The 25,790-nt window shown below is 42.1% G+C and overlaps 1 protein-coding gene across 3 annotated transcripts in view; it reads right to left on the reverse strand.

The window, feature by feature from the left end:
• USP2 (ubiquitin specific peptidase 2) overlaps positions 1–25,790 on the reverse strand; it is a 165,150-nt gene that overhangs the window by 18,718 nt on the left and 120,642 nt on the right. For all 3 annotated transcript variants that reach the window (XM_040325522.1, XM_040325523.1, XM_040325524.1), the window contains 2 exons: positions 15,696–15,807; positions 9,951–10,061 (listed from right to left, as the gene is read on the reverse strand). In XM_040325522.1, the coding sequence (XP_040181456.1) occupies positions 9,951–10,061; positions 15,696–15,807 (223 nt within the window). The remainder of the gene's footprint in view (positions 1–9,950; positions 10,062–15,695; positions 15,808–25,790) is intronic.

The raw sequence follows: 25,790 nt of genomic DNA on the forward strand, positions 1-25,790 counted from the left end.
GAAGCAGCTTGCGTTACACTAACAGTGTAGCACAAGCCGGCGGGGACTCTTTCCTTGCTGCCCCCCTGAAAAGTGCTGCCCTAGGCCCAGGCCTTGTTGGCCTAGGCCAGGATACAGCGTTGTCTGTATCAAGCAGTATATACTATAACCTACATGAAAAACAATGTTCCTTTTATTGGTAGATGTCCCACACAGTCCGATCAGATTGATCTTACAGCAGTTCATTGAAAGCACTAATACCTAAAGCATTGTATTACACAATACAACATAATCTTCTATTGCATAGTATGAGCAAATATCTGTTCTGACTTCACTAGAGATGAAAATAGAGCTATAAAAATCATTATAGATTTCTTGGATGACTAAGGCACAATTTATAAAACTATAACCTATGTGTCTGCTCTAGTCATCATCACTTTTAAGCCATGTGACCTTTACATTCATATATTAGTGGTTCCCATCCTTGACAATAATGGTTGTTACAGCAAATAATAATTGTTATAGCTCAGTGAATTCAGCCGTAGAAGGCTAATAAAGATGATACTCTCTCTCTGAGCCTAGGTTCACACTGCTGCGAATTCAAAATCGCGGTAAAATGCGCGATTTTACCGCGATTTCGCGGCCGCGATTTTGCCGCGATTTCGGCCGGAATTTAATGTAAATCGCGGCCCGAAATCGCAAAAAGTAGTACAAGAACTACTTTTTGAAATCGCAGATGCAGCGTCGCACTGATTAGGACAGTGCCATTGCCGACAATTGCCGCCGATTTGAGATGCGATTTGACATGTCAAATCGCATCTCAAATCGTTCCAAATCGTACCCAGTGTGAACCAGGGCTGAGGCTGTGTTCTTAGCAGAGGAACACGAGGGGCATATCTACAGGACAACTTTATGAAAGAAAATGTTTGGGGCAGATCCACGTACCTTTGCGCCGGGCGCAGCGTATCTAAGATACACTACGCCGCCGTAACTTATTTATTTTATTTTGAATCCTGAAAGAATTTGCACCGTAAGTTACGGCGGCGTAGTGTATCTCTTGCGGCGTAAGGGCGCGGAATTCAAATGGATGTAATGGGGGCGTGTTTTATGTAAATACGCCGTGACCCGACGTAAACAACGTTTTGTTTTAACTCCGTGGGGGTATCCCAGTGCGCATGCTCGAAATTAAACCGGAACCAGCCAATGCTTACGACGGTGACGTCATTCTACGCAAATTCCTATTCGGGATTGACTTACGCAAACGACGCAAAAAATTCAAAATTGTACGCGGGAAAGACCGCCATACTTAACATTGAGTACGCCTCATAATAGCAGCTTTAACTATACGCCGGAAAAAGCCGAACGCAAACGACGTAAAAAAATGCGCCGGCCGGACCTACGTTCGTGGATCGCCGTAACTAGCTAATTTGCATACTCGACGCGGAATTCGACGGGAACGCCACCTAGCGGCCGCCGAAAAATTGCAGCTTAGATCCGACGGCGTACTAAGATGTACGCCTGTCGGATCTAGCCGAGATGCCGTCGTATCTTGTTTTGTGGATACCAAAACAAAGATACGACGCGGAAAATTGGAAATTACGTGGCGTATCAAGAGATACACCGGCGTAATTTCTTTGTGGATCTGCCCCATCGTGTTTTTGTTTTTGCATTTTAAAACAAAGCTATATAGTGGTAAAAGCAGACAATGCAATGTTCAAAATCAGTGTAAGTCCTTTGCAGGCTTGTGATAAAATCCACAAAGGGTGCTCTGGCTCTGGTGTCCTCTCTCACACTAGTACAGACATAAATACAAAGAATAGAGCCAGCAACTCCAAACGTCCTTGCTGCATAAAAATATACAGAGGCTCCGGCTTGCAAGCCTTGATCACAGAGCTGTCATCAAAGCTTGTAAGCCAGAAAGCGTGAGGCCCTGTATATTTTTCCTCAATTTTTTTATGCACCCATTAAGAAGCAACAAGGACGTTTGGAGTTGCTGGCTCTATTCTTTGTATTTAAAGCTATACAGTGGCATATAGTTCCTACAAGAGGTCTCTAACTTACAAGCAGACCTGGATGTACTGTTACCTCTTCTTCACATAGGTGTACTACAACATACACCCATGCAAGGCCTTGAATGGACACAGCTGCTGCTCCCATTCTGACATCCGTGAGACAGTGTGCATTCAGGGCCATGCAGTGGCTGTGTCCATGTAGCTGCTACATCCCAACTGACATACAAGGGAATGCCTGCACAGGAATGCATTGAACACCTGTGCATCCCTGTGGTATGGGTAAACACGGCCTTTGCACAGGGTGTACACTATAGTACACCTGTCTGAAAGAGGCCTTTCATAGAACCACAACATGGCAAATGAAGCTTAATTAATTAATTATTCAATCTATGGGAGTAAAACTGTGTAAATCAATGATGTAGAATCTGTGGGGCAGATCCACATACATCTGCGTGGGCGCAGCGTATGTGAGATACGCTACGCGCTGTAACTTACTTTTCTATTCTTTGAATCCTGAAAGAATTTGCGCCGTAAGTTACGGCGGCGTAGGGTATCTCTCGCGGCGTTAGGGCGCGGAATTCAAATGCGGCGAGTAGAGGGCGTGTTTCATTTAAATGAAGCGCGTCCCCGCGTCGAACGAGCAGGGCATCCCCCGTCCGTCAAAACTCCCAGGGTGCATTGCTCCAAATGACGTCGCAGGGACGTCATTGTTTTCGACGTGAACGTAAATGGTGTCCAGCCCCATTAACGGACGACTTACGCAAACGTCGTAAAATTTTCAAAATTATACGCGGGAACGACGGCCATACTTAACATTGAGTATACCACCAGATAGCAGCTTTAACTATACGCCGGAAAAATCAGAACGGAAACGACGTAAAAGAATGCGACGGCCCCTCGTACGTTCGTGGATCGACGGAAATAGCTAATTAGCATACTCAACGCGGATTACGACGGGAACGCCACCTAGCGGACGTCGAAAAATTGCATCTAAGATCCGAAGGCGTACGAAGGCGTACGAAGACGTACGCCTGTCGGATCTAACCCAGATGCCGTCGTATCTTGTTTTGAGGATTCAAAACAAAGATACGGCGCGGGAATTTTGAAATTACGCCGGCGTATCAATAGATACGCCAGCTTAATTTCTTTGAGGATCTGCCCCTGTGTGTGTGAATACCCACCAGTGTCACTAGTTCACCCTGATTTCTTCTTTCTGTTCCCTTTCTCTGGCCTAAATTAGCTCAGCCTACCTCTCCCCAGATGTATACTGACCTGAATTTGAGAGCCAAGTAGAATTTCCTTAAAGTGGTTGTAAAAGGCAGAAGGTTCTATTATTTGCAGTAGGGTTAAAAACCTTCTGCATGCAGTTTTCCCCGAACATACCTGAGCCCGATCATGACCCAGTGATATGCACGAGAGCCGAGGCTCTCTTGCTCCTCATTTGCTCTGATACAGCAGTAGGAGCCATTGATAAGGGATTGTGCGGCAGACACACAGAGCAGGGCTCGGGAGCGAGCACGCACAAGTGCCCCCATAGCCAGTGGTTTACTTTGGAGGCACTCTGCGGGGGGTGGAGCCATGTTTCTTCTTTTCTTTTTTTTAAAGCTTTTAAAAACATTTAAATGTCCTGGTCAGTTTGAGAATACATTTTTTGAAACAGGACTCAAAACAAAAAGATCTAAGTCAAATACATGCCAAGCATACCAAAGGATCAACAGATCTTTCCCTTTGATGCCAAATAATGAATTTATAGAGGTGCAGATAATATTGACGTTTATTCAAACTTCAAAATATTCTGGCCCGATAATTGCAATTTCCTTGTGTTATGACTCCCTACTGTACTGTGATCCTAATTTTTTTAAATGTTTTTTTTTTTTATTTATTTTTTTATTTGCTAAATCAACGAGGAAAGACGAGTGTAGTCAAGAGTGAATTAAAGAAGAAGCCTCACTTAATTTTTTTTTAAAGTGTTCTATTCCCCAGAGGGGCGGAGAAAGCGCTGTTTGTCAAAGCAGCCATCTTCTTGCTAGCTGGGTTGTCAGGTGGTTGTGGAAGGAAGAGGGTTGCCCTGTCTGACTTCACATTATGCCCCGTATATATGGTCGGAATTTCCGACAAGAAAAGTCTGATGTGAGCTTTTGGTAGGAAATTCCGACTGTGTGTAGGCTCCATCTGACTTTTCCTGTCGGAATTTCTACCAACAAAAATATGAGAGCTGGTTCTCAAATTTTTCGACGGAAAAATTTCCTATCGTCTGTAGCAATTCCGACACGCAAAATTACGACACATGTTCGGAAACAATTCAATGCATGCTCGGAAGCATTGAACTTAATTTTCTCGGCTCGTTGTAGTGTTGTACGTCACCGTGTTCTTGACGGTCGAAAGTTCAGAAAACTTTTGTGTGTCCGTGTTTGCAAGCCAAGCTTTTATCGGAATTCCGTCGGAAAAAACAACCAATGTTTTCCGACGGAAAATCCGATTGTGTGTACGCGGCATTAACCTTTAGATAGCGTGTAGGACGATAAGACAAAGTACAACCTGTACCTTGTCCCCTGAGGAATAAAACACAATAATTAAAATGGAAGCAAGACTTTTTTTATTATACCAGAAAAAAAACATTTTGATTATACATAAAACAAATATTTTTTTGGTATAATAATAAAAATAGTCTCACTTCCATTTTTATTATTGTGTATAAGCATTTGTATAGTCAAAATGTTTTTTTTTTGTTTGGTTTTAGATGTGGAAGGATTGCAACGTGTGCCATGTTATTTTTATGCAGCTGTTTACCATTTGGAAAAATTCACGTCACTTTTTGCCAAAGAGATACAATAGGACATTAGAGGAAATCTTCCAAAATAAGGAGAACTCACCTCTTATGCCCCGTAATTTTCCGATTGTGTGTAGCACCATCAGTGTTCTTTCAATGAAAAAATTCCATCGGACTTTAGATATAGAACATGTTCTATATTTTTCCGATGGAATTCCGATGTGATTTGGCCGAGCAAAAGCCTGATCATGTGTACGCGGCATTAGACAGTTGTCCCAAAAGCTTAATTAGTAGATTTCCTCTTAAAGTGGAGTTCCACCCATTTTTTATGTTTGTCTGTGCTGCATGCCCTAATCTCATAGTGTTCAGAATGGACAATTTGTATTTGTTTTGTTGCATGTAAATACCTTTATTTTGTAGTTCTTCATTACTTCCTCCTCCTTATTAGCCTAGGCTATTAAGTCACAGGGCTATTCGCAAGGGTTTCTGGGATAGGCATCATGTATCCCAGTAGTCCTTGCAAATAGCCTATTTGCATAGAGAAGGGGCGGCAACTTCCTCTGACACTCCCGTTGCTATGGAAACCTGACTCAAACCTATTACATCACCCACACTTAAGATGGCCACGGTCTATTTCTAGATTATAAACTAACTAAATGCTCTAACAACCTAACAAAACGGACCTTAGTTTACAGACTAACTTTACTAGACTACATTAAGCTTGTGTATTACAGGGGTATTTATGTTTAAAAAGTGAAATTGTGGGTGGAACTCTGCTTTAACTCTTGTTCTAGGGACAGCTGTAAAGTTTTACATTTGCCCTCATTTTCTTTCTTGGTGACAATGGTCATCAGTACAAATAGAGGAATCTCTATGTGAATCTAGCTAATGGTGAGACAGAAATAAAAATTGTCAGGAAGGTTGAGTACGAATATTGAGTAATAGGACATAAATGTTTAAATACACATTCTGTTGATTTCACTGTGGAAGGAATGATTAAAAATACGTGATTATGAATATTTGTGTATTGAGCATATAAACACTGACTGTCCTAAGCTTATGCCCATCGGTGCAATATGGGAAGCATGTCCTGTACCATAAAATGACATTCATGCTACCTAGTAACTATAAGAATATAGCTTAAACAACAGTGTTACAATGTGTGTATGAGAATGTCACACACACACGTATATAGCAAATAAAAAATGTTTTTTTATCTTGCTCGTGTTTGCTCAAGTTTCTTTAACAAGCTTATGAAAGGGAATTTTTACAGTCATGTGGCATATTATATAATATAAGAGACCGGTTGCGTATGTGCTCAGCAGATTGAGACAACATTGCAAACCTGCTATTACCACTTTCAATAATAATAAGTAATTACGGTTACATAATCAGAAATAAATCAGCAGGTGATTTTAGCCGGCAACTACAATGAAAAGCCTGGCAGAACTCCAGGTACTGTATTCAGTTTGTGCTGAAGCTGACTTACTGTTGATACTAGACACAGCTCAGAGTTTCTGCCATCCAAGCTAAACCTTTGCAGGTACGGTAGTAAAAAAAAAAAACTATTGAAGGAACAATAGTATCTGAAAGGAACAAGAGCCATGTCTACTCAAAGCATAAACAATAATACATTTTTACCCATTTACTATAGTACATTAGCAATGATTATTTTTGCAAGGAATGTGGATGTTATAAATGAAGCCATCCCAAAACTGATTTCGGTTTTGGATTATTGTTGACAAGCATAGCCAGCCACCCCCATTAGCCTAAAACAGGGGTCTCCAAACTTTCTAAACAAAGGGCCAGTTTATTAGACTTCAGGGGGCCAGACTGTGGCCAGTGGGAGTAGAAATTTGACTGGCATCAATGGGAGTGAATGTCACCACATTTATTATTAGTGGGGGGAATAGTGCCCCATTGTAGGTGCCAGTGGGAGAAATAGTGCCCCATTGTGGGTGCCAGAGGAAGAAATAGTGCCCCATTGTGGGTGACAATGGGAGAAAAAGTGCCACGTTGAGGGTGCCAGTGAGAGAAATAGTGCCCCAATGTGGGTGCCAGTGGGAGAAATAGTTCCCCATTGTGGGTGCCAGTGAGAGAAACAGTGCCCCATTGTGGGTGCCAGTGGGAGAAATAGTGCCCCAATGTGGGTGCCAGTGAGAGAAACAGTGCCACATTGTGGGTGCCAGTGGGAGAAATAGTGCCCCAAGGGCCGGATAAAGGGGGCCGCAGTTAGTAGACCACCAGCCTAAAGGATTCCATTTTTACTATAACCACTTAAACAGGCCATAGATGGATCGAAATTCTGCCAGTTCAGCAGGTACTGGCTAAACTTTAATCCATCTACGGTCGTTCCCATTTGAGAGGGGTCGACCTAGCGATCAACTGCTCTCAAATAGAACTGTTGGAAAATTTGAGAGTTCCTCGACAAGCCTAACAAGGAACTCGACGAGGAAAATTACGTGTTTCGCCCGACGAGTAACTCAGTCGTGTGTACGAGGCCTTAAAGCTGTATGTGCAGCAAGGCTATTTAGTCACACAAAACTCTGAGTAATTAAAATATGAGAAACTTTAATATCAGTGGAATCTCCCCTACATGCCACATGACGCACCATTCAACGGATGTCTTGAGAGTGGTCTGACCTCATCAAACATTATTTGTGTAGATTCCCAAAGAGCTCAAAAGGACAATCATAAGAGAGTTCTTTGCTTTATTGTGGAATGTCATGGCTGTCAAGTGAAAGTAATGTATCCTGGGAGATTCTGGATAAAATGTCTAGATTATCTGGAGGTTCAGAATATCCATAGTGTATAGATAGCTTTACATTAGGTCCTCTTGTATGATGATTCAATATTTGTTTTTTTGTATTGTAATTGTGTCATGCAACATTTTTTGTGCATGTATGTATGTCTCTGTGTACAATATTCTGAACAAATATTGTTTTGTTCATTCTTGGCTGACAACCACCTTAAGAATCTACAAGAGAATTGTTGTTATTAAATATATATAATATAGATATGAATACCGTAATCATTTGTGTACACAACATTCTACTATGTAGCACGCACAAATTCTTATACTGACTAGTTCCAAAACTGATGCTTTTTACTTCCACACTGATGTATTTGTGCTCACATTCCTTCCTAGAAAAATATATTTTCTTTTCCAACCCCATATTTTTGATCTACCTAGTCTTCAAAATTTCAAACCCAACCAAATCAAACCCAAATAAAAGTGAACTAATTCATTTTTTTTTATTTAATTTAGCTTCAGAGTTGAAATAAAGCTAATAAAGCTTTGCTTTGTCTTTTAAGAGACAAAAACAAAGAAGCAGCGCTCTGTGGGTAAAGCATTAATACTTATAGTCCTTAAAGTGGTTGTAAACCCTTTACAACCACTTTAACCTACAGGTAAGCCTAGATTAAGGCTTACCTGTAGGTGCAAGAAATATCTCCCAAACCTAAAAGGTTTAGGAGATATTTGCAAAAAATAGCGGCAACGATGTCTACAGCGCATGCGCTGTAGACATTGGGCGCAGGCGCACTGAGCGTGTGGCTACTAACAGCATCATGCCATTAGTGGCGGCTCCCGCGCGCATGTGCGGGAGTGATGTCATCGCTGTTCCAGCCAGTCACATCGCGGGACCAGCGATACCCGGAGGAGGCAAACGAGGGCCGCTGTGGGGGCTTCGATCTCAGGTAAGTAACTCATAGTAAGCTAGTATGCTATGCATACTAGCTCATTATGCCTTTGTCTTGCAGGTTGTCTTTTTTATTTATTTTTTTACAAGAGGGTTTACTTCCTCTTTAAACAAAGAAAAAAGATAATTTATTGCACTTTAAAAAATAAAAATAAACAGCAACTTCTAATATTGAAAACTTGCAAAGATTGCAAAGGCAGTCATAGAAGCATATGGCCAATATGGATACTAATATAAAAAGAACTATTGTTTGAAAAGATCGGTACCACTCTGACATCTGGATGGGGAAGGGATCCTGATGAGGATAAAAAAGCTAATGTCTACCCAGAAGTCATGAACCATGGGGCAGGTCCAGAAACAGTGCATAAAGTCAAAAATGTTGCCACAGCCTCTGAGGCCCTTGTACACACGACCAGTTTCCTCGGCAGAATCCATCAAGAAACTTGGTGGGAGATTTTTTTGCAGAGGAAACCGGTCGTGTGTACATTTTTCAGCGAGGAAACTGTCGAGGAACTCGACGAGCCAAAAAGAGAGCATGTCTTCTTTTTCCTCAACGGGAATGGAGAAAATTGGTTCGTCGAGTTCCTCGACAAGCCTGAGGCCTCGTACACACGGCCGAGGAACTCGACGTGCCAAACACATCGAGTTCCTCGGCCAGTTCAGTCCTGTAGCCGCCGAGGACCTCGGCGGGCCGAGTTCTCCCATAGAACAACGAGGAAATAGAGAACATGTTCTCTATTTCCTCGCCGAGGTCCTCGTCGGCTTCCTCGGCCGAAAGTGTACACACGGCCGGGTTTCTCGGCAGAATTCAGCCAGAAACTCGGTCGGAAGCTGAATTCTGCCGAGGAAACTGGTCGTGTGTACGGGGCCTTACAAGAACTCGACGAGGAAAACGATGTGTTTCGCCCGTCGAGTTCCTCGGTCGTGTGTACGAGGCTTGAGGCATTTTATGTAGTCTGGCAGGTGTAAGGTGGGATTAGTGGAAGATTTTAAGCTGAATAATATGGTCCTTGGAGGAAGTAACAGAGGTCTTCTAGGTATCACTAAATTCAGTCCAGTCTTCTTCTGTAAGAGAATGCCCATGTTCCTTGGGCAGTTTGGAATCTGGGATTAGACTCAGATTAGAGTAGAGTCATAAGGGCAGAGTAGTAGGTGGAGATAAGTTTAGTGGGGTCTGATTGCCTCAATAGTTAATAAAGGAGTTACACAGACAGCAATAGAAAATTGACACAGTATCAAATGCTTCTCCAGTCTAGTCAAAAGTATTAAATAAAATTGTACAATCTGAAGTTTAGATAGAGCTCCACTTTAAGGACTTTAAAATAAAAATTACTGACACATGCGAAAAATGCTGGCAAAGACAGGTACTTTTTTGGCTCCTAGAGTAGTAGAGGACAGTTGGCTGTGTAGAGGGTAGAAATGAGTGAAAATATACATCCATCTATGTAATAATATTCATTTACATTGATCCACTGCCCATTTACTTACGACAAATGGTCCAAGTCCTGAGTATTGGGTCTGGGTTTGACTGTCACCCTGTTGACTTCATTGTGCAGTCCATCTAGCATAAACCTCAAAAACTCTTGTGCATCCTGTTGACTGCAAAGAAAAAGAGAGCAAACTGTTTAGCTTTCAGACCTATTTATTGCCTATGCAATCACGAGAATCCTGTATTATAACTAATAATGTTAAAAGAGTAGTTGAAGGGCTCAGATCTGAATGACATATTTCATATACAAAAGCATTCTTCTAAGGGTGAGGAAACCAAAAATCATTTATTCTAACTGTTCCACGATCTCTGCAAAATTCAACTGCTCCAAGGTTTACTTCATTCGGGCTATATTATAACCAGTGAAAACTCCTCATAGAGTAACAACTTGACAACAGTTGCTGAGCAGCAATGGAGCTCCAATGATGAACAAGTGTGGTGCTGCCCCTGAAATGGATTGGCTTGTTATAGGACTTTTTTTTACCAACAATGAAAATTATCTTGGACTCTTTCATCTGGTTTTGGTCATCAATGATACGCCTTTCTATATTTCAATGGTTTGAGCAATAAAAATCCAGGGGTCTGGCTTTACTCTACTCTACTGTACAGATCCATCAGCCAATCCAAAACCTGTAGCAAACTGACAGATCTGAATTCAGACGGTGAAACAATAACACAAAACTGTGCTCTATTACTAGGTATGAGGCATAGCCTGTATATGGCTGGCCCTGTGTAATTACTCACTATAAATAGAAACACGTAAAATCTTAACTGATGTTAAAGAGGAAGGCGCATTAAAGCTGAACTGTGGTTGCCTATAAAAATCCATCAATCGCATGCAATCTTTTTTTTTTTTAATCTCAAAATGTTATTTTTTTTATAATTCCATTAAAGTAAAAAAAAAAAAAAACTAGCACAAGGGACAATATTTAGAGCAGGTATGATGTGTGCCTTGTGCGTCTGTCTCCTCTGTTAGCAGAGAAACCCCTGTAAACTGCTGGACATATTGTGATATATGTTTTTTCTTTTTCTTACTAAATAAATACTAATTATACAAAAAAAAATGCTGGCAGAGCTTTCTTGCCGATAATACCGAGCGTGTGTACGAGGCTTTCAGGTTTCTCGTCCAGAAAACTGCCTAAAATCTCGACGAGAAAAATAGACAACCTGCTCTCTATTTTCTCGTCGTGATTCTTGGCAGTGCTTTCCTGCCGAGAAACCAGAGAGTGTGTATACTTACCTGTCATGGAAACCCGCGCATGCTCAAAATGACTTTGACGCATGCGCGGTAGCTTCCTAGACTCGTTGTATGCAATGACGTCACCGCGTTCTTGCCTTCCAAAAGAACCACGGTTCTTTTGAAAGGAGTGTCTGTACACTCGGGCGGCAAGAGATTCCTGCCAAGAACCTGGTCAGGGAAAACAAAGTTTTTTTTTCCTAACAAGATTCTGGCCGTGTGTACAGGGCTTCAATTGTGAACAACGACCACTAGTACAAATAAAGGAGTGAATCTTCCCAATGGGGGAACAAACACCAAACATGATAGATGGTCTAAACATGCCCACTATACAAAACTAGAAAAAAAATTGCTTAGAGAAACACTCCAATACATGTAAAAATGTGGGGATAGCGTAGTGGGGTCCAGGTCCAAAATTTGTACAAGGGCCCACAGCTATGTGCCTAAAGTGGTTGTGAAGCCTGAATATTTTTTACCTTCATGTATTCTACGGGCATGCAGCAGAGAGGAGGAGCCCAGAGCACTGGGACCCGAGAAGTGGAGGGCTGCTTTGTGCAAAACCACTGCACAGAGAAGGTAAGTATAACATGTTTGTTACAAAAAAAAAAGGCTTTAATATCACTTTAAGCCACTGTGCTCAAACAGACTTTATATATCCCCAGTGAAAACTAAACATTATCCAAGAGTTGGCATCAAAAATTACTCTAAGGCTGGCCATAGATGGAGCGAATTTCTTTCCTGCAACCACAGGTGCTGCTGAACCGGCCAAGATTTGACCATCTATGGCTGGCTTTACATACATTATATATGAAAACGTCTCTGTAATGTTGGTGCTATATAAGAAAGAATTGAAAAAAAGTAGTGACAAGGGTATACAGGCATACCCCTTTTTTAAGTACACAATGGGGTTTATTTACTATCGCTGGAGAGTGCAAAATCAGGCTCACTTCTGCATAGAAACCAATGAGCTTATAATCCCAGCTTGTTCAATTAAGCCTGGTAATAAAACCTGGAAGCTCATTGGTTTCTGTGCAGAAGTGAGCCTGATTTTGGACTCTCCAGCGATAGTAAATAAACCCTATTGTGTACCTAAAAGTGGGGTATGCCTGTATATACAGTGCACACAGGCATGGACACCTATCCAAATACATACACTATATTGTCAAAGGTATTGGGACACCTGCCTTTACACGCACATGAACTTTAACAACGTCCCAGTCTTAGTCCGTAAGACACGAATAAGGGAGCTTGGGGTGGAGGAACTTGACTTGCCAGCACAGAGTCCTGACCTCAACCCGATAGAACACCTTTGGGATGAATAAGAGCGGAGACTGCAAGCCAGGCCTTCTGGTCCACATCAGTGCCTGACCTCACAAATGCACTTCTGAAGGAATGGTCAAACATTCCTATAGAGACACTCCTAAACCTTGTGGACAGCCTTCCCAGAAGAGTTGAAGTTGTTATCGCTGCAAAGGGGGGGTCAACTCAATATTGAACCCTACGGACTAAGACTGGGATGCCATTAAAGTTCATGTGTGTGTAAAGGCAGGTGTCCCAATACTTTTAACAATATAGTGTATATAGTACATATGAGACTATGAGGTCAATTCAAGAGATAAATAGTGCTTGAATTTTTGTGTTAAAATAACTAATGCGGTATTTACTGCATCTCAAGTAGTAGTCAACTCACTTATGCCGCATACACACTATCGGAAATTCCGACAAGAAAACCGTGGATTTTTTTCCGACTAAATTTTGGCTAAAACTTGTATTGCATACACACGGTCACACAAAATCCCGACCGTCAAGAATGCAGTGATCTAGAACACTACAACAAATTGAGAAAAATTAAGTTCAATGATTCCGATGCGTCAAATTGATTCTGAGCATGCATGTTTTTTTTGCACGTTGGAATTCCATACAGACAATCGGAATTTCCGACAAGAACTTTTCCGTCAGAAAATTTGAGAACCAGCTCTGAAATTTTTGCTGTCGGAAATTCCAACAGAAAAAGTCAGATGGGGCCTACATACTGTCGGATATTCCGACCAAAAGCTCACAACTTCTCTTGTCGGAATTTCCAATCATGTGTATGCGGCATAACATGCGTTATTGACTGAATGTGTTAAATATTTATATTTTTTGCATGCTAATCCTGCACCAGAGGAACACAGTCCTGTAAATAAACACACATAGAAATATTCTAAAACTGTGAAAATATTCTAGTGTGCTTTCATTCAAAAAATTATCTCCCTCTGGTGAAATGTTACAAATAATTTTTATTCCCGAGTTTAGAACCAAGCATTTCCACACTGATACATTGTATACTTTTACCTTCCCGGCCAGTGCAGAGTTCCGCTGATTGTTATTTTGTACAATAAAATACTGACTGGCTTCCGCCATGTGATAAATAACAAATGTGCGCTTTCTTTAGTGAATTGACTTGAATGATTTATCATTTTTCTTTGTTGTATTAACCTCGCTTTGTGATATTTTACTTTGATTAATTGACTCTTATTATCTCATGCGATATTTCCTAAAAATTTGTCACGCGACCTTCATTTTGCATGTGGAATCCTTTATTAAATTGACCCCCCTTAACCTCCTGAGCGGTATTCCCAAGTCTGGCTCGGAGTGGAATTTCAGTACTATTAGCGGTAACCCTAAGGCAGACTCGGGATCGCATCGCAGTATCCAGGCATAGTTACTAACCTTGTCCCCTGGATCCTGCGATCTCTCCCCACTGTGTGAGCAAACTGTCTCCCCCTCGATTTACACAGTGCCCAAGTACCGCCTAGCTCAGTTTTCTGCGGCGTTGCGACGCACTAGGTGGAGATTGGCACCAAATTCAAAAAGGTAAAAACACATTACACATACAGTACACTGTAATCTTATAGATTACAGTACTGTATAAAATAATTACACATCCCCTTTGTCCCTAGTGGTCTGCCCAGTGTCCTGCATGCACTTTTATATTATAAAAACTGTTCTTTCAGCCAGGAAACTGTAGATTGTCCATAGCAACCAAAAAGTGTCCCTTTATGTCAAAAGTGGTTTTAGACCAGCTAGAAAACAGCGATAATAAATTAGAATCACTTGCAGAATTGAGCGATAGCGATTTGTGGGGAAATTTGTCATCAAACACTGAAAGTAATGACAGCGACAATTCTACAACTGAGCAAATTTCAGTGTTTTTGATTGATTACATTATTGAATACTTTTTATTAATATTATATTATTATTTGTTATAATTATTTATAGTTATTTATTATATTATAATTTATGATTTTGTGTTTCAAACTTTATCATACCCGGGATGTCTACTAGACTCTGGTTTGGACAAATTTAAGTGAGTTATTCCTGAGGCCTCGTACACACGACCGAGAAACACATCGTTTTCCTCGTCGAGTTCCTTGTGAAGCCGTCGAGAAACTCGACAAGCCAATTTTCTCCATTCCCGTCAAGGAAATAGAGAACATGCTTTCTTTTTGGCTCGTCGAGTTTCTCGACAGTTTCCTCGACGAAAATGTACACGCGACCGGTTTCCTCGGCAAAAAAATATCTCCCAGCAAGTTTCTTGCTGGTTTTTGCCGAGAAACTCGGTCGTGTGTACGAGGCCTAAGAATTACAGGCCTACAATATAAAATGCCAAATTTCCATGCAAAATAATTGTACCGCTTTCAGCACCTAAAACCAGAAAGAATCATACCGCCAGGGAGGTTAAAGAATTCTCAACTGAATACTAGTTTGTAAATGGTATGCTGTTTCCATGGAATAACCAAATGGATATTTTACAGAGAACGTCAGCCAATAAGACAGCTCGCAGTATGAAACAATAAAATCTCATAGCTGATCCATATGTAATTTAATGATTATGCTGGATAGTAATTATAGAGATTTAAAATTAAATGTTCTTACCACCTAATAGGCAGGGCTGTTACCATTTCACAAGTACTTGTGCAACAAAAGATTACAATTCAGAAGTTATCAGCTGATTGATTACTAGTATTAAACATGAAACATTCCTTCATTCCTTTGTATAGAACATTTAAAGTCCAACTCCAGCCATTTTTGTGTAGCCTTTAGTAGAGTGGGGAACAGTTAACATTTATGTCAGGTTTTACTTCATGATTTTATGTTTGTGACCCCATTAGGAATGTTTTTTTCCCCCTCATTTTCTGTTCCTGTGAGGACCGTATGAGTAATGCAAGGAGAAGGTGGTCATCACCAGGACAGGGAGGCACAAACAGCGACAAAAATATTATTAGAAGTTCTAACCTTTTTCTGCTCTGATAAAACAAGGTGAACGATCTCTCATCACTTCCTGTTCTGAAAAGAAGTGTTGGGAAATCTCTCCATAGGGGACACAGATATCAGTAAAAACCTGACAGGCGCTCAAACTGTTCCCGACTCGATCCAAGATGAAACAAAATGAGTTGGGCTCTAAATACCACTGCAAAACATTGCTTTGTGGTCATGGACCTGGTTATATTGACGATTCTCTTACTTGTATCCCATAAAACGTGGTGCATATCTCTGTATCTGACTTTTGAATTCCATGGGGCTCACAACCTCATTGACTGAACTTGTCCACATTGCTTGAAGCAGACGGGCAAACTCTAGGAAAGATAGTAAAGAGAGAGAAAGTGATCAGTTCCAAAGTGCTGTAGGAAAGATAAGGATTTTTATTGCTGACTTTTCAGTTCACAGGAAGTGACATGAACACTAAATTTCTGGCAAGACCAACTGTTATTTTCTGTACTTGCTGGAAATGCTCTTTGCCTGAAAAAAGGAAATGAATGCAGCCACCACATCTAAGGTTCCATGTACACGGAACGCTTTTACAACTGCTCCTAAATGATTAAACTTGATAAATAGTAACCCACGTTTAAAACGTCAGTTTAGCGGCGTTTACATACCGCGTTTAGCGCCGTTTAACCGCTTTTGCGTTTAGAAGCGTTTCAATTATATAAAGAAAAAAGTTTTTTTTTTCAAATAGGCAAAAACGCTTATAAACGAAATGCTGCTAAGCGCGTTTAGCTGCGTTAAGTCAAGTTTGGCATCTAAAACGTGGAAATCTTCTGCGTCTGAACCCATTTTTTGCTTTCAAAGGAACGCAACTGCCTAAAAACGGCAACAAACAAGACTGTGTACATGGTCACATAGGATAACATTGAATGAGTTCAGGGGCAGTTGAAAAAAGCGTCCAACTGCCTCTGAACCTACGTTTAGCAGCGTTCCGTGTATATGGGGCCTTAAGACTGGTAAGCTGCAAAATATTACATTTTCTTTTTGGAGTTTGGGTATTGATACCGAAGACTGATTTTAAACAACCTCATCAGGGTAGCAAAAGATCCATAAAATAAGGTGGTGTCCTGAAAGAGAAAAAGCACATACTCGCCTTTCTATGATGGTCTGGGTTTCTTAGCACCAATCCATTCAAGTGTTGCAACCATCATCAGTCTCCTTTGGACTCAACACTTCCAGGAGTGTCAGGTGCCTCTGCCAACCATCACATGCTATGGTTCCATCCTTTGACCCCGTATGCACTGCTGAGCTCTGTGGGAGGATGGAACCATGGTAAGCGAAGGGGGACAGGGACATTCGACAATCCCAGATCTCTTGAATGCCAAAGAGAGTAATGGATGCTGAATTGCTGAAATGGAGCAGAAAATTGAAAACTTGGCCACCAGAGTGGTGAATGCTAGCGATCTTCATTTACAAGGCACTTTCTTTAGTCAGTTTTAGGAACTCCCAACAGCAAGTAGAAAGGTTCAATTAGTCAAATGTGAATGCTTTAAATAAAGTTTAGTAAAGTCCGTTAATTTTCATTTGTATAATGCTTCCAGATTAGCCCTAGGTTGTACAGTAAGGCCTCTTCTACACAGGCAGTGGTAAAATTAGCCTGCTGAGCTGCTGTTTCACAGCTGGAAGAGGGTGTTCACATGCCACAACCATGAAAATATTAGGGCGGCATGCCAAGTTGACAGGTGGCACCACCCATCAAGCTCAGACAGACATTCAGGTCATGGAGCCACCCTGCAATTTCGAGCCAAATGTTTAGCTCATGGCTGAAGCATATTAGCCCTGTTATGAATTGCTCTTTGGAAAAAAGAGAGAAAAAAAAACATAGACATTAAAGGGGTTGTAAAGGTTTGTTTTTTATTTTCTAAATAGGTTCCTTTAAGCTAGTGCATTGTTGGTTCACTTACCTTTTCCTTCGATTTCCCTTCTAAATGTTTTTTTTTTCTTTATCTGAATTTCTCACTTCCTGTTCCTGCTCAGTAAGCTGTTCTGGCTGACTGACCCCCAGTCAGAACGGCTCGGATGATGGGGGCAAGCTTACTGAGGAGAAACAGGAAGTGAGAAATTTAGACAAAGAAAAAAAACATTTGAAGGGAAATCGAAAGGAAAGGTAAGTGTACCAACAATGCCCTAGCTTAAAGGAACCTATTTAGAAAATAAAAAAACAAACCTTTACAACCCCTTTAAGGACAAAGCAGGATCTCCTCCTGAATACGGGACCAAGCCACTGCTTAGCCAAGGGGTGCCCAAACTTTTAAAGAGCGAGGGCCACTTAAGCGGCTTGGTAACTGGTCGTGGGCCACGGGTCGCGGGTAACCGGTCGTGGGCTACACTCCGCATATGCAGAATGGACATGGACACAGCCCACTCGACTCCATGGGCCCTCCGATCTGCCCCTTCTGTTTTTTTTTTTTGCGGATCGGATTAAATGTAGGCGGGTGTAAACGCACACAAGTCTGTTTACATTTTCCACTCCATAGAGGTGAATGGAGGGTCTGATTGGGTCGGACTGGTCATGTGTGCTTTCACACTGATGCGCTGTGGTTTACCGCCCCCGTAGGTGCAGAGCAGTGCACTTGTGGCTTTCCTGCAAGTTAGCTGCACTTTGCCATAGACTTCTATTATATCCTGCAGGTGTTGTGCACTTTCTGAAAGCGCACCAAACCATAGGGAATAACAGAGGTCTATGGCTCAGCCAGCCATGTCAGAGCAGGAGGTCGTGGGCCACATCAGAGGGCTCCGCGGGCCACATGTGGGCACCCCTGGCTTAGACGAATAGGCTGCCCACCTCATCCAAATCATACCAACGAAGTGCATGACTTTTTCCTAAATTGAGCCACAACAAAACACACAATTTCACGTGCATGTTAGCAAGATGCGTTGAGGTGTTATTAAAAATGAATGTCACCACAATGCACCTGCAATTGGGATGCACTTTTTTTTGTGCGTGTGCTGTGGGAACTTGCACTTTTACATGTGTTCTTGCATTGCACAATTGTGAACCTAGCCATAGTAAGGCTGAAAATACTTACGGTATGTTCATCAAGTTGCCTATTTCACAATTCCTGCGGTTTTGGTCTAGAGCAGGGGTCTCCAAACTGCGGCCCGAGGGCCAGATGCGGCCCTTTGCTAGCCTTTATCCGGCCCTCAGGGCTTTATTCCTCCCACTGACATGAGGCACTATTCTTCCCACTGACTCCAACAAGGGGGCACCTTTTCTTCCACTGATAACAATGATGAGATACAATTACTCCTACTAATAGGGGCACTACTCCTTATCCTACTGATCGCAAACTATAAGGCCATATTTATTCTCACCAATGCTGGGCCCGCTGGCCACAATCCGGCCCTCCTAAAGGCTGAAGAACAATAAACTGGCCCTTTGTTTGAAAAGTTTGGAGACCCCTGGTCTAGAGGAAGGACAATCAGCCCCCACCCCAAGGAACTGTTGCTTATAATTTCATATAGGAGAAAAAAAATCCTATCTGACCCCCCTAAAAGTTCAATTTAATGGGGAGAAATATTAGATATTATTAGCTGCGAGAAAATCATGCAGTTCCTTTTTTAAATGACATTAATAAATTGTGCTAACTGTATAGAACTCCTGCCTATACTGAAATATCTTTCTCCTATTGACATCTCATGGCCCCTTGTCCTTTTACAGTCATTGGGAGAAAAGATTATTATAACAAATCTTTACACTGCCCTTAAACATTTTACAATTTTATTCTTAAGCTGAACCTACCCGATTCACAAATCTTTCTTTCTAAATGAGATAGTCCATTGCTTTTAATATTTAATGGTCCACATTGGAACACTCCTAAAACGACTTTGTCCTTACTACAATATGATGCCCCAGGACTTTAAATTTTAGCTGTGGATTTAAAATAATTTATACACAGGCAATAACATTTTAGCATAACAGGTTATATCATCCATGCAAAGATTTGTTTGATTATGCAACTTCTACTTGACAATTATAAGTGCTACTAATTATTAACCAGCAGCAAGTAAAACAAGATCTGCTTTGACTGTGTAAGGCCCATTCACACCGGGGCAATCAGTTGTGATGCGTTTTATGTGGAGTATTTCATGTGTCACTTTAACCACTTCCTTACTGGGCACTTAAACCCCCTTCCTGCCCAGAGGACTTTTTGCGATTCGGCACTGCGTCGCTTTAACTGACAATTGCGCGGCCGTGCGACGTGGTTCCCAAACAAAATTGACGTCCTTTTTCCCCCACAAATAGAGCTTTCTTTTGGTGGTATTTGATCACCTCTGCGGTTTTTATTTTTTTGCGCTATAAACAAAAATAGAGCGACAATTTTGAAAAAAAAATAAAATTACTTGTTGCTATAATAAATAGCTCAATTTTTTTTTTTTTTTTTTATTCTACATATTCTACATATTTTTAGTAAAAAAAAAAAAAAAATCGCAATAAGCGACTGGTTTGCGCAAAAGTTATAGTGCCTACAAAATAAGGGACAAAATTATTATTTTTTATTATTTTTTTTTTACTAGTAATGGTGGCGATCTGCGATTTTTATTGCGACTGCAACATTATGGCGGACACATCGGACACTTTTGACACATTTTTGGCACCATTCACATTTATACAGCGATCAGTGCTATAAATATGCACTAATTACTGTATAAATGTGACTGGCAGGGAAGGGGTTAACACTAGGGGGTGAGGAAGGGGTTAAATGTGTGTCCTATATAGTGTTCTAACTGTGGGGGAAGGGGGGTGACTGGGAGAGGTGACCGATCTGTGTCCCTATGTACAAGAGACACAGATCGGTCTCCTCTCTCCCTGACAGCACCGCTGTCTGCGAGAGCCGGGAATGAGAGATGATCTCATATGTAAACATATGAGATCATCTCTCATTGGCCGCACAGATCGCCTAGAAAACGGCCGCTCCGATTGGCCGTTCACGGCGATCTGTGATTGGCTGTGACCAAGGGACACGGCCAGCACAGAAGTTCCCCGCTGCGCGCTCGGGAGCGTGTGCGGGGAACGCGGAAAGGGGCGGACGTCAAATGACGGCGCCCCAGAGAAGTAGAACCACCCTGCGGTCGTATATAGTCATACGGCCGTCAGGAAGTGGTTAAAGCAGCCCTACAAATGCACCTAGACTGATCTAAAATTGTTTCAGCTGCATTTTTTTCCCCACACAATGCATGGTTGTACTGTATGTTACTGTGCAATGCAATGTAATGCAAGTGTGTTGTGAGGGTACCGTACCATCACTAAAACTGCACACATGGGGGTTATTTAACGAAAAGCAAATCCACTTTGCACAAGTGCAAACTACAAGTGCAGTCGCTGTAAATCTGAAGGGTAGATCTGAAATGAGGGGAAGCTCTGCTGATTTTATCATCCAATCATGTGCAAGCTAAAATGCTGTTTTTGATTCTCCTTGCATGTCCCCCTCGGATCTACAGCGACTGCACTTCCAAGTGCAATTTCAAGTGTACTTTGCATTTGTAGTGCAAAGTGGATTTGCCTTTCGTAAATAACTCCCAATGTCCTGCTATTTGCATTGAGATATGTTGGAGTGGGTCTTGACATTGGTTACAGTATAATTTTTTTCCCCTACTATGCATTCTAAGCATTTTCTGTATGTTGTTTCTAATGATTTCCTTCCCCTTTTGACACGATCACGCTTTGGAACATATTAACACTGTAGTAGTCTCAATGGTGCTTCCTGTAATTCTAATGCCAAGGTCACAGCTGCCCTCCCATGTGCAGACATGCAAGTGCAGACTGTGGGGTTGATTTACCAAAGGCAAATAGACTGTGAACTTTACAAGTGCAGTTGCACCAATTTTTCCTGGGAAATGCAATGTGGTAAAGCTTTGCAAGAATACCCAATCGGGTGCAAGGAAAAAATGTAATGTTTTTTGCTTGCACATGATTGCATGATGGATATCAGCAAGGCTTTACCACATTTACTAAGCTCTGGGGAAAATTAGTGCAACTGCACTCTCAAAGTGCACAGTCTATTTGCCTTTAGTAAATCTACCTTACTGAGCTTAGGGGTTTATAATATACTGTATTTATCGGCGTATATCTGTGTTTTTACCAACGGGGGGGTGGGGATGGGGCGGTCTTCCTCGGGTGCCACCCATTGGGAAGGTGTCAGGCCGGCCGCCCCGCCTCTCCTGACCCTGGGACAGCGCTGCCAGTAAAAAAAAAACATATTACCGCTAGCCCTTTGTCATATCGCTTCTCCTGTGTCAATCTTTAGATTGATTTACCCTCCGATTACCTCAATAATCGCTGCTCCTTGTGGCTGCTCTCCTCCTCCCCCCTGCTCCACCTCCTCCTCAAGTTACTTTTGATTGGAGGAGGAGAGCGGTCAGGTGACCGTCAATAAAAGAGAGGAGAGCAGTCACATGACCGGGTTTGGCGTTAATGGAGGTACTGTAGAAGCTTTGATTTAAAATGAAAGTCACACAGGGGGAGCGGTGTATGAGAGAAGCTGACAGTGTAAAATGTTTTAAACTTTAGAGCATGCGGACAGCGCTGTTCCAGGAGACTGGGGGTCTCCTGGGAGTGCAGGGGAGGGGGGCTTTATATTGTAAGGGGGGGCTGTGTGTTATACGAGGGTCTGTGTACTATGCAGGGGGCTGTGCGTTGTGCAAGGGTCTGTGTACTATGCAGGGGGCTGTGCGTTATACAAGGGTCTGTGTACTATGCAGGGGGCTGTGCATTGTGCAAGGGTCTGTGTACTATGCAGGGGGCTGTGCGTTATACAAGGGTCTGTGTACTATGCAGGGGGCTGTGCATTGTGCAAGGGTCTGTGTACTATGCAAGGGGCTGTGCGTTGTGCAAGGGTCTGTGTACCATGCAGGGGGCTGTGTGTTGTGCAAGGGTCTGTGTACCATGCATGAGGCTGTGCGTTGTGCAAGGGTCTGTGTACCATGCAGGGGGCTGTGTGTTGTGCAAGGGTATGTGTACCATGCAGGGGGCTGTGCGTTGTGCAAGGGTCTGTGTACCATGCAGGGGGCTGTGTGTTGTGCAAGGGTCCATGTACCATGCAGGTGGCTGTGTGTTGTGCAAGGGTCCATGTACCATGCAGGGGGCTGTGTGTTGTGCAAGGGTCTGTGTACCATGCAGGGGGCTGTGTGTTGTGCAAGGGTCCGTGTACCATGCGGGGGGCTGTGTGTTGTGCAAGGGTCTGTGTACCATGCAGGGGGCAGTGGAAACTTCCCTCTTAAAGTTAAGGTGCGTGTTATCTGCCAATAAATACGGTAAAAGAAAATCAATTCTAATAAGCAACAATTCTGAAGTGCAGAAAAAGGCTGCAACTTTGTGGAATTATACTGTGGATCAGTGTAAACAGAGATCAAAAATTTACTGCAGTGCCCAAAAATACACTGTAGTGGGTATGCATTGGTATGTGTTGTGATTTTTTTTTTTTTTTTTTCATTTTAATGCTTCCAATGACTTGAACAGACCTAAAAACTCTGGAAAGTACAGGTACCTGTAGATCCAGATAAACAGCAAGTATTTTTTACATAACTTCAAGTTTCCCTGACAGGATTTTGTATTCTTCTCTAGCCTTTGCTGAGCCCTTGGGTATTTAGGAGTCACTGCTTGTTGTTTAATTCACCCCAATCATTCTTATATCTGCTAAACAGAGGCGATGTGCAATCTTGCAATGTGCCATCTCCACCTACTCTAGCATTCATGTCTTGGCTCCAGACTTTATCCCATAAACCTACCACCCCATATCATTTACAGATTCCTCGCCATCACTCCGCCACCTGACCTGTCACCTCTGTACATGCATGTGTTTGTTATGTATATATTCCTTTTGTTCTTACCATATAAAGTGGAGTTTAACGTTTTACATATAGCAACATTGCATGTATTGTTAGGTGTGTCAATGAGTCAAACCGCAGTCTATCCTGAACTCAGTTTTAACATCGATCTTTTAGCAAATAGGTGTGCCATTGTTAGGATGCACCTCAATACCTAATTTTGTATGTGATTCATATAAAAAGCTACAAAAATGCAACACAAGCATTCCATATAAAACTGTGCTCAGGTCTTGTAAACCTTTACCCTATAGTCTTGGAAAATCAACAGAATTAGTCATCCTCACCTAACAACTTTGACAAATCTAAGCATGCTCCTATGAAATGCAGGCCAACATAATTCTCTTTTCTATGGATGCAAATACCTGAATATGTGGAAAAAATACTTATATACAGCATGAAGCTTAATGAGTAAAAATAGCAATAACAATGCACAATTGTTATAAAAAATATACAATTTTACTCCACCTAAAACAAAGTTTGGATAAAGTAGGGAAGGTATTTACAGCCGTTTAGGATCTTGGCGGGGGGATCTCCTATTCCTAGCGTAACTGAGACAGGCTAAGCATAGCTTTTCAAGCAAGCTTCTATTGTCACTGTCCTAAATTAGTTTTCTGTATATTTCTCAGAAGAAACCACTAGAGAGCACGCCATATAATACGTCTGTGTAAATATATACAGCAACTTCACTTAGAAAGTGATAGCGCAAGTTCAGCTTAACAACATAAGGACAACTCCCTTTGCCCACCCTCCCTTTCCCTCCACCTTCTCTTTCCCCCTCCCTTCCCCCATCTCTTGCCCCTTTCTGCTCCCCTCTGTATTTTCACCTTGTCCTCCCCACTTCTTTCTCATCTCTACCCTTCCTATTCTACCCCTGCCGCCTCCCTGCCCTGATTTGAGCTCCTAACTAGGCATTCCTCTTAGTATACCTGCTGCCCTCCCCAGCCTGCAATCTTCCAGCACTCTTGCGCTCCTTGGTACTGTCCCCTGTTGGGGTGCCAAACAGCCGCTTCTGTTCAATTTTTTATTTTTTTTCTCACTGACTGTTCACATGTTGCCTACACCTAGAATTTCAGCCTCCTATGTAGCGTTATGGAGGATTATCCTCCCCTTGATGCTTGCCATCTACCCTCTTTTAATCTGACATGGTCTTCTCCGTGCTTTAACTTTGTTACATTGTACTTCGTATTCATATGTACCTTTTCTCTCTCGCCTACAACTAGAATTCCAAACTAACTCTGGGTAATGTTATGGAGGATTATCATACCCTTGGTGTTTGCTATGCACCCTCTTTTAACTCGGCGTGTTTTTTTTTACCATGCTTTAGCTCGGTTTCATTATACTTCTTATTCATATGTACTTTGGCACTCTCACTTATGCCTGTTATATTGAAACTTTTATTCTTTAAATTAAAGCGGGAGTTCACCCAAAAATCAACTTTCTGCAGTTAGATCCAGCATACTGCTGACATCTGCAGTATGCTGGTCTTTTTATTCTTATTTTGGTACTTATCGTTATAGCAGTATCTCTTCTATGGCTCCGAGCGGGGAATCCTTCGGGGAATGGGCGTTCCCAAAGGCAAGCAAGTTGATTGACGGCCTTTGATATCGCATCACGGCTAACGAAAAAAGCCGAGGTGACACTTGGCTGTTTACGGCGCCTGCCGTGTAGAGCTGACTGCGCAGGCGCCGTAAATTGCTGAGCGTCACTCGTGTATCTTCGGAAGCCGTGACGAGCTATCAAAGGCTGTCAATCAACTTGCTTGTCTTGAAGGGATAGCCTATACCAGGAAGTAATCCCCGCTCAGAGGCATAGAAGAAATACGGCTATAACGATAAGTACCAAAAAAAAAAAAAAGACCAGCATACTGCAGATGCTGGATCTAACTGCAGAAAGTTGATTTTTGGGTGATGCAGATGCTGGTCTTTTTTTTTTTTTTTTTTGGTACTTATCGTTATAGCCGTATTTCTTCTATGCCTCTGAGCGGGGATTACTTCCTGGTATAGGCTATCCCTTCAAGACAAGCAAGTTGATTGACAGCCTTTGATAGCTCGTCACGGCTTCCGAAGATACACGAGTGACGCTCAGCAATTTACGGCGCCTGCGCAGTCAGCTCTACACGGCAGGCGCAGGCGCCGTAAACAGCCAAGTGTCACCTCGGCTTTTTTCGTTAGCCGTGATGCGATATCAAAGGCCATCAATCAACTTGCTTGCCTTTGGGAACACCCATTCCCCGAAGGATTCCCCGCTCGGAGCCATAGAAGAGATACTGCTATAACGATAAGTACCAAAATAAGAATAAAAAGACCAGCATACTGCAGATGTCAGCAGTATGCTGGATCTAACTGCAGAAAGTTGATTTTTGGGTGAACTCCCGCTTTAAATACTTGAACAAGAAAAACATAAGGGCAACTATCATGATAAAGGAATCTGTGTTCTCTGTTCTAAATGGTAGATATAAATACTTTTT

This window comes from Rana temporaria, chromosome 10 (assembly GCF_905171775.1).
Source record: "Rana temporaria chromosome 10, aRanTem1.1, whole genome shotgun sequence".
In the NCBI taxonomy this organism is placed as follows: domain Eukaryota; kingdom Metazoa; phylum Chordata; class Amphibia; order Anura; family Ranidae; genus Rana; species Rana temporaria.